Here is a 12687-nt window from a genome sequence, read left to right as displayed (position 1 = left end):
TGAGATTATAATCAGACTCGCACTGACACAAACAGAGCAGTCTGAGGCAGACGCTAGACTAGACTGGACTCACTTTATTGTGAGCTGGATTAGTTATTAACTGAGATTATAAACTGACTGGCACTGCCACTCCTAGCAGTCTGAGACACTCCAGGCTGTCCTGACTGTGACCTTCACCTGTCTTTTTTTTTTTGCTGTATTTACTGACAGCTGATGCAGTAGATTTCAGTGCATAAAATATGAAACAAAGCACAGCTAGTGAATGAGCAGGACATAGCAGGAACGGTCTGCTGTTACCTTGCTGTCAGGGTGACTCTGGACCGACCTCATCCTCACTGTCACTTGCCAGCACGTCCTGGTTCCTTACTGTCTGATTGGTTGCCTGGGAGGAACCAGGCAGAACTGACCCAAAAAATAGAGACCGAAACTGAAAGAAAGAGAGGAGTTAATATAATACAGTCCAGACACAGTGACTGGACACTACAGGACATTAACACTGCACTGAGAGAGAGGGGGTTAATACAGTCCAGACACACTGACTGGACACTACAGGACATTAACACTGCACTGAGAGAGAGGGGTTAATACAGTCCAGACACACTGACTGGACACTACAGGACATTAACACTGCACTGAGAGAGAGGGGTTAATACAGTCCAGACACACTGACTGGACACTACAGGACATTAACACTGCACTGAGAGAGAGGGGGTTAATACAGTCCAGACACACTGACTGGACACTACAGGACATTAACACTGCACTGAGAGAGAGGGTTAATACAGTCCAGACCCACTGACACTACAGTGGTCAGAGATTAATAAAGTACCTTTTTATTGGGGGGGCCACCTGAATCCCTCTGTGCCTCTGTATCACTTGGTACATCAGTGTCACTCTCTCTATCCCTGACGGGCATATCCGACACATCCCTCTGCTGGCCAACGCTGGAGTTGTCCGGCTGCTGCCCTGCCAGGTCCCCATCCAGGGCACTCATCTCCATAGCAATCATGTAGGAGTCCATTTCGTCTGTGAAAAACTCATCTTGAGGAGGAGGCGGGGGATGGGAGGAGCTGAGGGAGAGGAGACAGAGACTCACTGATCAACATTTGGGTAACCAATAAGTATAGGCCGGTCATTCTCAAATCCTAGGCTTCCCAAGTAGCAGTGCTGAAGAGGCTGGGAGGACATGACTTGCAGGAGTCCCAGAGCCAGGAAACAGTAGCTACTGAGACATTGTTGTCAGCGAGAGCTGTGTCACTCCTCCAGTCTCTGCTCACTCTGCTGTGGGCACTGTGGGGCTCACAGTGTTGTCAGCGAGAGCTGTGTCACTCCTCCAGTCTCTGCTCACTCTGCTGTGGGCACTGTGGGGCTCACAGTATTGTCAGCGAGAGCTGTGTCACTCCTCCAGTCTCTGCTCACTCTGCTGTGGGCACTGTGGGGCTCACAGTATTGTCAGTGAGAGCTGTGTCACTCCTCCAGTCACTGCTCACTCTGCTGTGGGCACTGTGGGGCTCACAGTGTTGTCAGTGAGAGCTGTGTCACTCCTCCAGTCTCTGCTCACTCTGCTGTGGGCACTGTGGGGCTCACAGTATTGTCAGTGAGAGCTGTGTCACTCCTCCAGTCACTGCTCACTCTGCTGTGGGCACTGTGGGGTTCAGTGTAGAGTGTCATTTACCAGCACACAGTACTGGCAAAGTGTAATTACTTTGTAGACCTGAGGATTAGGGTGTCACAGGGTGTGGCAGGGTGTCAACAGGAGTGGTCTTGTGTGAGAGGCTATGGCCCTGCATCACAGGGAGTGGCTGGGCACTGGGGTGAGCTGTACTACACTGCAGTGTTTCAGAGGTTGTCACAGTTACCAGTGGGAGCTGGTGGGAGGCATCTCTTCATCAGACAGAGTGGCCAAGACAAAGTTCACCTCCAACACTGGATCACTGATGCTGAACACCACAGGCCTGGAAAACACACAGGAATAAAGATCTCATCACCACCGTCCTTCATAAAGATGTTTACTGTGATCATCATCTCAGAATGAACAGAACAGAACTGATTATGCTGCTCAGGGACTCCCCTGGCCTGGGGGGGCAGGGGGTCACACAGGGACTCCCCTGGCCTGGGGGGGCAGGGGTTCACACAGGGAGTCCCAATGGAGTTGTACTTTCAATGGGATCTTCATAGTATGCAGGAGGTACAACAAAACAGGTCTTCACTGATAAACGGAGAACATTACAAGGGGACCTGATACAACTAAAATCCTCCAAGACTGCAACAAAGTCAACCCAACAGAGCTCCAGAATCAACAGTGAAATATGAACCACAAGCAGAAACCTGCATTTCAAAATGAGAACAGGAGACACATCTTTACACAATGGGTGGCGGGATTATGAAATGAAATAGCTATCTTTTTTAAATGGATACCTTGGTTTCTTTCAAGAAACAGTTCAATGGGTCAGTGAGCTACAGAAGGGCCTGATGAGCTGACTGGCTTCCTCTCATGTGTCACCTCTCTCATGCTCTTGTCCAGTTGAGTTAATGTTGCCATATCTGGATTGCACAGATGTGCTTTGGTCTAACAGGGCTGAGAACCACTGCTCTAGAGCGCGAGCACGGTCTGTCGCACAACATTCTGCACTCCGGAGAAAGACAGGGGGAAGGCAGAGGGGAGACAGGGAGCAGAGAAGAGAGAGTGAGGACGAGACACCTTCCAGGCTGGTCGAAGTACACCGACACAGGCAGTCCAGATGACTCTGCAAAGCTCAGCAGACCCTGGAAGAGACAAGGTCACACTGCATTAACACCAGCTCACACCAGGGTATTAATGAACACAGCAAAACTCTCTCTCAGTGCAGTGTTAATGTACTGTAGTGTCCAGTCAGTGTGTCTGGACTGTATTAACCTCTCTCTCTCAGTGCAGTGTTAATGTACTGTAGTGTCCAGTCAGTGTGTCTGGACTGTATTAACCCCTCTCTCTCAGTGCAGTGTTAATGTACTGTAGTGTCCAGTCAGTGTGTCTGGACTGTATTAACCCCTCTCTCTCAGTGCAGTGTTAATGTACTGTCGTGTCCAGTCAGTTTGTCTGTATTAACCTTTCTCTCTCAATGCAGTGTTAATGTTCTATATTATCTCACCCTTAGTTCCTTGAGACAGAAAGTGATTTGCGTTTGTTGCTTGATGCTGAAGCAGTCAAACTCGTCTTTGCTCAGACAGAGCTCAGTCAGCATGGTCTTCGCCAGGACTATCGCACAGGAACAAGGAGAAGAGAACATGGGGGGTCAGTGTGTTTGTACTTTACTCTGGCTTGTGTATTAAACATTCTGCTGCTTGAGATTCAGCTCAGTTCAATCACTAACACCTGGAACTGCTCCTCTGGTTTCTTCAGAGCTTTCATGACCTGTTTCTGCTCAGTCCTGAGGTTCAGAAGTATCCAGCACTGTAACACATTGTTTCCACATGACTGTTAATATCCTCTCCTCATCATACTGACCTTATTTCTGTCTCTCAGCTCTTTATGAGTGAACACTTACAGGTGGGGGTGAGACTCTCCCACAGTGACCAGTTTCTGATGGACACATACAGGGGGGGATGATTGTATCAGACACTCCACAGTGACCAGTTTCTGATGGACACACACAGGTGGGGGTGAGTGTATCAGACCAGAACTGGGCTGGAGCAAACACCAGAGGACACAGGGGCCCCGGGACCAGGACACCCTGCTGTGTACCCCAGAACGCAGGTAGGACACGGACCCCAGTGGTGAATTTGGGTGGTGGGCGTGCGTCTCGCCCCTTGCTATGCATCAGACACCCCACAGGGAGGGCCCTGCCCCGCTCTCACCTGCCTCCTCCTCCAGATGGTTTCGCAAGCGCACGGCCTCCCCGCTGACCGACACGCTCACCTCCTCCAGCGAGGCCGGGAAGTGGACCACCGTCTCCACCAGGAGCCTGAGGGAGAGACAGGCCTGCTGCTGGCGTCAGGGGGAACAGCACACACACACACACTGTGGCCTCCTCTCTCACACTGTCAGTGAGCCTGAGCTGCCCAGGACAGGACATTAAACCACACCGCCAATAAAGGAGAGGACAGCCACTGAGTCAGGTCTCTCTATGGGCGGTGCGGTGGCACTGTGGCTAAGGATCTGCGTCAGTGGTGGGAAGGTTGCCGGTTTGTATCCCACAGCCGACAGAGAAATCCTGAATCCCCTGAGCAAGGCCCTTAACCCCAGCTGCTCCGGGGGCACCATATAAATGTCTGACCCAGCGCTCTGACCCCAGCTTCTCTCACCCCGTCTGTGTGCCTGTGTGTTTCATGGAGAGCAAGCTGGGATATGCGAAAAGACAAATTCCTAATGCAAGAAGATCACTTTATTAGCCATATACAATTGATCTTATCTTAAGGGAGAGCTGTGACCCGGTAAAGAAAGAGTAGACAGAGGCAGGGGAGAGGAGCTGACTGACCTGGGCTGGGCTTGGAGATGGTTGGCACAGTTCTCCTTCTCAAACACCGCCTGCAGACTCTCGCTGTCTTGGAATGACAGGTTGTGGGTCTTCATCAACCCTGAAAGAGAAAGAGAGGGGTTAATACAGTCCAGACACACTGACTGGACACTCCAGTACATTAACACTGCACTGAGAGAGAGGGGTTAATACAGTCCAGACACACTGACTGGACACTACAGGACATTAACACTGCACTGAGAGAGAGGGGTTAATACAGTCCAGACACACTGACTGGACACTACAGGACATTAACACTGCACTGAGAGAGAGGGGTTAATACAGTCCAGACACACTGACTGGACACTACAGGACATTAACACTGCACTGAGAGAGAGGGGTTAATACAGTACAGACACACTGACTGGACACTCCAGTACATTAACATCGAACTGACAGTCAACTTAATAGCATAGACTATAAGGTATTCGATAGCACAGAGACAGACTGAGAGAAAGACTGAAAGAGAAGAACACAGACCAAGCAGAGGCAGAGGCAGAGGCAGAGGCAGAGGCAGAGGCAGACTCACCATGTCTGCAGTGCAGCTGGAAGGTAAGTCTGTTGCGATGGGAGTTGAGGTTGATTCTGCACTTTTCCACTGTCTTCTCCAGAGTGGACAGGGACTTGAACACTGCCTGCACTGACTGACACAGAGAGACAGGGAGACGTGACTAACTACATTCAACACGCTCTGTATCAGACCAACAAACCAGACACAAATTTGGCTAGACAAGATTTAAATCACATATTTGAGAAAATTGCCTTAAACGAAAATAAAATATAACACAGTTTAAAACAACAAAAGCACAAGAAGAAGGGTTTGCAATAGACTCCAGAAACACCAGAACAGCACTGTGAGAACTTTTAAACCAAGAACACAGACAACCACACAACTCAGATCTGCACCTCAGATACTGCGAGATGGTAAAACACTACCAACACCCTAAAGAAGAAATAAAAAGCACACAAAGACAACTCAGAAATCAAGAAGTCAATACATCAAAGCTGTTTCTGGGAAAAACTGAATAATACATATGAATCAAAACCAGAGAAGTCAAAATGCCATTATTTAGTTTTGAACATCTCTCTACCAACAGATTCCAAACACAGAAACATTATAGACAAAAACAATATATTCCAAAAAACTGAAAACATTGGAATTGGCTATCAAAGACAACCAAAACCCCTTAGACTCCCCAGTCACTGAGCAGGAGCTACTGGACAAACTCCAGGCCCTCAGACCACACAAAGCCTGTGGCCAAGATGGAGTCAACAATGAGATGCTGAGACACAGCAGCTCAAAGTTGCAACAACCCCTGCTCAAACTCCTCAATCTCATCATGACAGCTGGATGTTTCCCCGAGGCCTGGAACCAAGGACTGATCACGCCCATCTGTAAGAGTGGAGATAGACTCGATCCCAACAACTACTGGGGCATCTGTGTGAACAGTAACCTGGGGAAGGTATTCTGCAGTATCCTAAATACACGAATACTGGCCTTCCTTACCGAACACAATGTCCTGAGCAAGAGTCAGATTGGCTTCTTACCAGATCACTGCACATCTGATCACATTTACACCCTACACACACTGATAGACAAACACGTCCACCAAAAACACAAAGGAAAATTTTTTGCCTGCTTTGTCGATTTCAAAAAAGCATTTGACTCGATTTGGCATGAAAGATTGTTTTACAAACTTCTCCAAAGTGGCATAGGGGGCAAAGTGTACGACATCATTAAATCAATGTATTCAGAGAGCAAATGTGCAGTGAAAATTGGAAACAAAAGGACCAAATTCTTCACCCAAGGCCGTGGGGTGAGACAGAGCTGCAGCCTGAGCCCAACACTGTTCAATATCTATATCAACGAATTAGCAGGAATGTTGGAGGAGTCTGCAGCTCCTGGTCTCGCACTACACGACACAGAAATCAAGTTCCTGCTCTACGCAGATGACCTGGTTCTGCTGTCGCCCAGGACCCAGAGTGATGAATTCTGTCCTCATCTCCGATTTTCACTGCGCACTTGTTCATCGAGTGCATTGATTGGCTTCTTTGCCAACTGCCACACATCCAACCACAATAACACAGACTTATAAACAAACACGACAAACGTTTAACAGACAGTACTGCTAGAGCCGTACAGTCAGATCTGGGCTCTGAGAGTCAACCTGGACAAGACCAGAGTCGTGGTTTTCCAGAAGTAAGACAGAACTCAGGGAAACAGGTACCACTTCACACTGAACAACAACAACACAACCAGCTAGAGATATCCTAGTCTGACTATCAGCTCATCTGGGAGTATTGACCTGGCACTGAGGGCACTGAAGGAGGAGGTGAGCAGGGCTCTCTATGCCTTTAGAAGGAGGCACTACAACATCAACCCCCCATACACAATCTACCTACAATGATTTGAAAGTTTAACCCAACACTTTGCTCTATACGGCAGTGAAGTGTGGGGTCCCCTCACAGACCTGGATTACACTCAATGGGACAAACACCCCATAGACGCCCTGCACACAGAGTTCTGTAGAAACATCATCGCTGTGCACAGAAAACACCAAATATGCCAATGAAGCTTGCTACATTTTAAGTTCAGAGCTGGTCACTGAGCCTGTCCTCTCTGGACAGCCAGATCTGTCTGTGTCCAGTTTCTATGGCCAGGCTGTGCTCACTGAGCCTGTCCTCTCTGGACAGTCAGGTCTATCTGTGTCCAGTTTCTATGTCCAGGCTGTGGTCACTGAGGCTGTCCTCTCTGGACATCCAGGTCTATCTGTGTCCAGTTTCTGTCTCCAAGCTGTGGTCACTGAGCCTGTCCTCACTGGACAGCCAGATTTGTCTGTGTCCAGTTTCTATGTCCAGGCTATGGTCACCTAATCTGTCCTCTCTGGACAGTCGGGTCTGTCTGTGTCCAGTTTCTGTCTCCAAGCTGTGGTCACTGAGCCTGTCCTCTTTGGACAGTCAGGTCTATCTGTGTCCAGTTTCTATGTCCAGGCTGTGGTCACATAACCTGTCCTCTCTGGACAGTCGGGTCTGTCTGTGTCCAGTTTCTGTCTCCAAGCTGTGGTCACTGAGCCTGTCCTCTTTGGACAGTCAGGTCTATATGTGTCCAGTTTCTATGTCCAGGCTGTGGTCATTGAGCCTGTCCTCTTTGGACAGTCAGGTCTATCTGTGTCCAGTTTCTATGTCCAGGCTGTGGTCACTGAGCCTGCAGTGTCAGGGTCTGTTTCTCTTTGCTGTCTCTTACCCCAATCAGATATTCAGCCAGCGTGTGTCATATTTTTACAGTCTGGTCCAGTTGTTGTTGAGTCTGTGTGTCCAGTGGGTGAGACAGAGTCGCTGGGTTTGTGCTCTGATTTGACTGACTATGACAGAGCTAACTGACAGAGAGAATCAGACACTGACACACTGCAGCACCTACTGACACACAGTGACAGATTAACTGACAGAGACCAGAGAAAGACAGACATTAAGACAACTGCTGCACATCATTCACTAGTAAAAAACACAGTTTCATACCTTTATGGCCATTTTACATCGAAAAAATGGACTTGCTGTGATGACATATTTTTGGAAGAACAGGGGAGCAAAAAGGAAACAGGCATAGGCTGAACGAGACAAGTTCACTGTCCTGAGCGCTAGCTGAAAGAAAGACACAGAGTTAGAGAGCAAGATTCAAGTACTACAGTACAGACACACTGACTGAACACTCCAGTACATTAACACTGCACTGAGAGAGAGGGGTTAATACAGTACAGACACACTGACTGGACACTACAGTACATTAACACTACACTGACAGAGAGGGGTTAATACAGTCCAGACACACTGACTGGACACTCCAGGACATTAACACTGCACTGAGAGAGAGGGGTTAATACAGTACAGACACACTGACTGGACACTCCAGGACATTAACACTGCACTGTGAGAGAGGGGTTAATACAGTCCAGACACACTGACTGGACACTACAGGACATTAACACTGCACTGAGAGAGAGGGGTTAATACAGTCCAGACACACTGACTGGACACTACAGGACATTAACACTGCACTGAGAGAGAGGGGTCAATACAGTACAGACACACTGACTGGACACTCCAGGACATTAACACTGCACTGAGAGAGAGGGGTTAATACAGCCCAGACACACTGACTGGACACTCCAGTACATTAACACTGCACTGAGAGAGAGGGGTTAATACAGTCCAGACACACTGACTGGACACTACAGGACATTAACACTGCACTGAGAGAGAGGGGTTAATACAGTCCAGACACACTGACTGGACACTACAGGACATTAACACTGCACTGAGAGAGAGGGGTCAATACAGTAAGTTTCTCACCCCTTCTTCCAGTGGTTCCAAGTAGAGTTCCTCCCCAATCTTTGATAGAGAGTGAATTGACTTGGCTATAACTGATGAGACCAACAAACATAACGACAAGAAGAACATAAGAAAGGTCATAAACGAGAGGAGGCAATTCAACCTATCTAGCCCTTTTAGTGATTAGAAGCAGGTTAAAAACTATTACCTATAAACTTGTAATTGGTTTGGAGTGAGTAATTAACTGTGCCCAGGATCACAGAGCAACAACAACAACATTATTATCATTAATATTAATATCTGTCTGCAGTACCTTTCACGTTGCTCCCAGTGATCATACAGTCCATCCTGAGCGAATGTGTTTGTGCTCCGATTCCTCACCCAGACTCTGCCAGCGCCTGTACAAGAACACCAAGAGAGAGTGAGGACAGCTGAGTGTGACCCACAGCCCCCCGGAGACAGGCCAGAGGGACCCCTTTCAGACAGGCTATTTGCCATTGCAGTACTACAGGGGTCCCTGAAGTAGCATTGCTATAGGCACAGTGCCCCCCAAGACTGGACAGCCCCACTGTAGACACAGAGCCCTGGCAATGGGACACTGGACACTGGACAGCCCTACTGTAGACACAGAGCCCTGGCAATGGGACACTGGACACTGGAGAGCCCTACTGTAGACACAGAGCCCTGGCAATGGGACACTGGACAGCCCTACTGTAGACACAGAGCCCTGGCAATGGGACACTGGACACTGGACAGCCCTACTGTAGACACAGAGCCCTGGCAATGGGACACTGGACACTGGACAGCCCTACTGTAGACACAGAGCCCTGGCAATGGGACACCGGACACTGGACAGCCCTACTGTAGACACAGAGCCCTGGCAATGGGACACTGGAGAGCCCTACTGTAGACACAGAGCCCTGGCAATGGGACACTGGACAGCCCTACTGTAGACACAGAGCCCTGGCAATGGGACACTGGACACTGGACAGCCCTACTGTAGACACAGAGCCCTGGCAATGGGACACTGGACACTGGACAGCCCTACTGTAGACACAGAGCCCTGGCAATGGGACACCGGACACTGGACAGCCCTACTGTAGACACAGAGCCCTAGCAATGGGACACTGGAGAGCCCTACTGTAGACACAGAGCCCTGGCAATGGGACACTGGACACTGGACAGCCCTACTGTAGACACAGAGCCCTGGCAATGGGGGACTGGACACTGGACAGCCCTACTGTAGACACAGAGCCCTGGCAATGGGGGACTGGACACTGGACAGCCCTACTGTAGACACAGAGCCCTGGCAATGGGACACTGGACAGCCCTACTGTAGACACAGAGCCCTGGCAATGGGGGACTGGACAGCCCTACTGTAGACACAGAGCCCTGGCAATGGGGGACTGGACAGCCCTACTGTAGACACAGAGCCCTGGCAATGGGACACTGGACACTGGAGAGCCCTACTGTAGACACAGAGCCCTGGCAATGGGACACCGGACAGCCCTACTGTAGACACAGAGCCCTGGCAATGGGACACTGGACACTGGAGAGCCCTACTGTAGACACAGAGCCCTGGCAATGGGACACTGGACAGCCCTACTGTAGACACAGAGCCCTGGCAATGGGACACTGGACACTGGACAGCCCTACTGTAGACACAGAGCCCTGGCAATGGGGGACTGGACAGCCCTACTGTAGACACAGAGCCCTGGCAATGGGACACTGGAGAGCCCTACTGTAGACACAGAGCCCTGGCAATGGGACACTGGACACTGGAGAGCCCTACTGTAGACACAGAGCCCTGGCAATGGGACACCGGACAGCCCTACTGTAGACACAGAGCCCTGGCAATGGGACACTGGACACTGGAGAGCCCTACTGTAGACACAGAGCCCTGGCAATGGGACACTGGACAGCCCTACTGTAGACACAGAGCCCTGGCAATGGGACACTGGACACTGGACAGCCCTACTGTAGACACAGAGCCCTGGCAATGGGACACTGGAGAGCCCTACTGTAGACACAGAGCCCTGGCAATGGGACACTGGACAGCCCTACTGTAGACACAGAGCCCTGGCAATGGGACACTGGACACTGGACAGCCCTACTGTAGACACAGAGCCCTGGCAATGGGACACTGGACAGCCCTACTGTAGACACAGAGCCCTGGCAATGGGACACTGGAGAGCCCTACTGTAGACACAGAGCCCTGGCAATGGGACACTGGACAGCCCTACTGTAGACAGAGCCCTGGCAATGGGACACTGCAGAGCCCTACTGTAGACACAGAGCCCTGGCAATGGGACACTGGACAGCCCTACTGTAGACACAGAGCCCTGGTAATGGGACACTGCAGAGCCCTACTGTAGACACAGAGCCCTGGCAATGGGACACTGGACACTGGGGATCCCTTCTGTAAACACAGCGTCTCGGGAATGGGACAGGATTGAGATCCTCTGACTAACACTCGCAGGACGGGGCTGCAGGTCACTATCACCGCCTTCCTGTTTTCCTCCGACCAACGGCACCCAGCATGTAGAAACAGACATGAGAGGAGGGATTCAACAGCCTTCACTGCAGCGCCTGTCAGACTGCTGGCCTGCATCAGACGAAACACACACACACCTCACTCGAGCCGATACATTGAAATAAATCATCGGAGTCACATCTAACCTCCCAAGCTAGGTGCAAACTGATATATTTAAGTTTGCTCCAAGTGTTAACTTGTTTAGATATTCTAGCACACATGAAGGAGATGCGATAGTGCTGCTCCAACACACACACACAGGACTCCTGTCAAGCTGGAGAAACACTTTAACTCACTGAGGAAGAAACAACACTCGCAAGGTTACTGGCGCTGCACATCATTGACAAGATAATTATTTTCCAGTGAAATCTCCTTCTTCTTGTGTGACGAAACAGCGTCACACACTTCAAACTCCGCCATTACGCGCTCCCGTCATCCGTCGCTTACTATTGGGCTTAACCTCGAAGCCTCCTATTGGATGAAATAACTGTCACTCCTTAAGGTCCGCAAATGAAATTGGTTGACACGGAGCTGTAGTGGGGGAGAGATCCAAACAGCGGGAGTACTGATTGGCTTAGCCAGCCTTCCGTCACCGCCCAAAAGATCACGTGCAATAGGAAAGTCGAAGCTGCGCTGTATGGTCACATGAGTAGGGAGGGCTGATATGAAAAACTTGGGGGCTGTTCCACGAAGCAGGTTTAACTAAATCAGGATTTTCTCAAATTAGCCAGACTGAATTAATCCGAAAACTGACCGCAGGACATCTCCATTTTTACGAAGGCAAAATCTAGATGATGTGATCTGGTGAAAGCGATTCGGCCCTGAACAAGCGTGTTTAAACTGCACATTCACGGCACACTTCAGTAGGCAGGAGGGTCGAGTATCGAATCCTTCACCCGCCCCAGCAGAACCACTGCGAAAGAACGCGCGTGTGAACCGGTGACCAGGAATCACTGCTCTTCATGGAAAACTAGTAGGATTAGATCTGTTGTAACAGAGAGGAGCTACTGCAAAAGCCGGGGAAGATGTCGCAGACAAATTGAATGTGGAAGTTCATTAGTTCATTACGAAATCCAGTCAGATATCTCAAGATAAAACAAACTATACAAATTACGCGAGTACGCACGTATTGGCATATAACATAACTTGCTATATGGCACTGAAGTGGAGCTCCTCTTTAAGCCATCGTATAGCTGTACAATATTGTTTTATGCAGCAGTAATTTCTACATGTACAGTAGCTGGAGCACAATGGGAGGATCTGGCAGCAGGGCGAGACGAAATACAGGAATAGCGTCCACAGTGGTCCTGTACGGTATAGAGCAGTCCTCTGAGT

At 49.7% G+C, this 12687-nt stretch overlaps 1 protein-coding gene across 1 annotated transcript in view; it reads right to left on the bottom strand.

Moving 5' to 3' along the window:
- Window positions 1–12687, bottom strand: part of rad9a (RAD9 checkpoint clamp component A) — a 13270-nt gene extending 583 nt beyond the window's left edge. Inside the window, exons 1-12 of the mRNA XM_088919441.1 lie at window positions 11649–12687; window positions 9133–9217; window positions 8841–8911; window positions 8010–8132; window positions 5023–5137; window positions 4455–4554; window positions 3835–3941; window positions 3129–3235; window positions 2702–2766; window positions 1860–1955; window positions 830–1070; window positions 298–427 (exon numbers count right to left, since the gene is read on the bottom strand). Of these exons, the coding sequence (XP_088775567.1) occupies window positions 305–427; window positions 830–1070; window positions 1860–1955; window positions 2702–2766; window positions 3129–3235; window positions 3835–3941; window positions 4455–4554; window positions 5023–5137; window positions 8010–8132; window positions 8841–8911; window positions 9133–9166 (1182 nt within the window). The 5' untranslated portion in view covers window positions 9167–9217; window positions 11649–12687 and the 3' untranslated portion in view covers window positions 298–304. The remainder of the gene's footprint in view (window positions 1–297; window positions 428–829; window positions 1071–1859; window positions 1956–2701; window positions 2767–3128; window positions 3236–3834; window positions 3942–4454; window positions 4555–5022; window positions 5138–8009; window positions 8133–8840; window positions 8912–9132; window positions 9218–11648) is intronic.

This window comes from Atractosteus spatula, chromosome 6 (assembly GCF_055471065.1).
Source record: "Atractosteus spatula isolate fAtrSpa1 chromosome 6, fAtrSpa1.hap1, whole genome shotgun sequence".
Taxonomy (NCBI): Eukaryota; Metazoa; Chordata; class Actinopteri; order Semionotiformes; family Lepisosteidae; genus Atractosteus; species Atractosteus spatula.
Note: the sequence above shows the minus strand (reverse complement) of the source record. Positions and strands in the feature narration are given on the sequence as shown.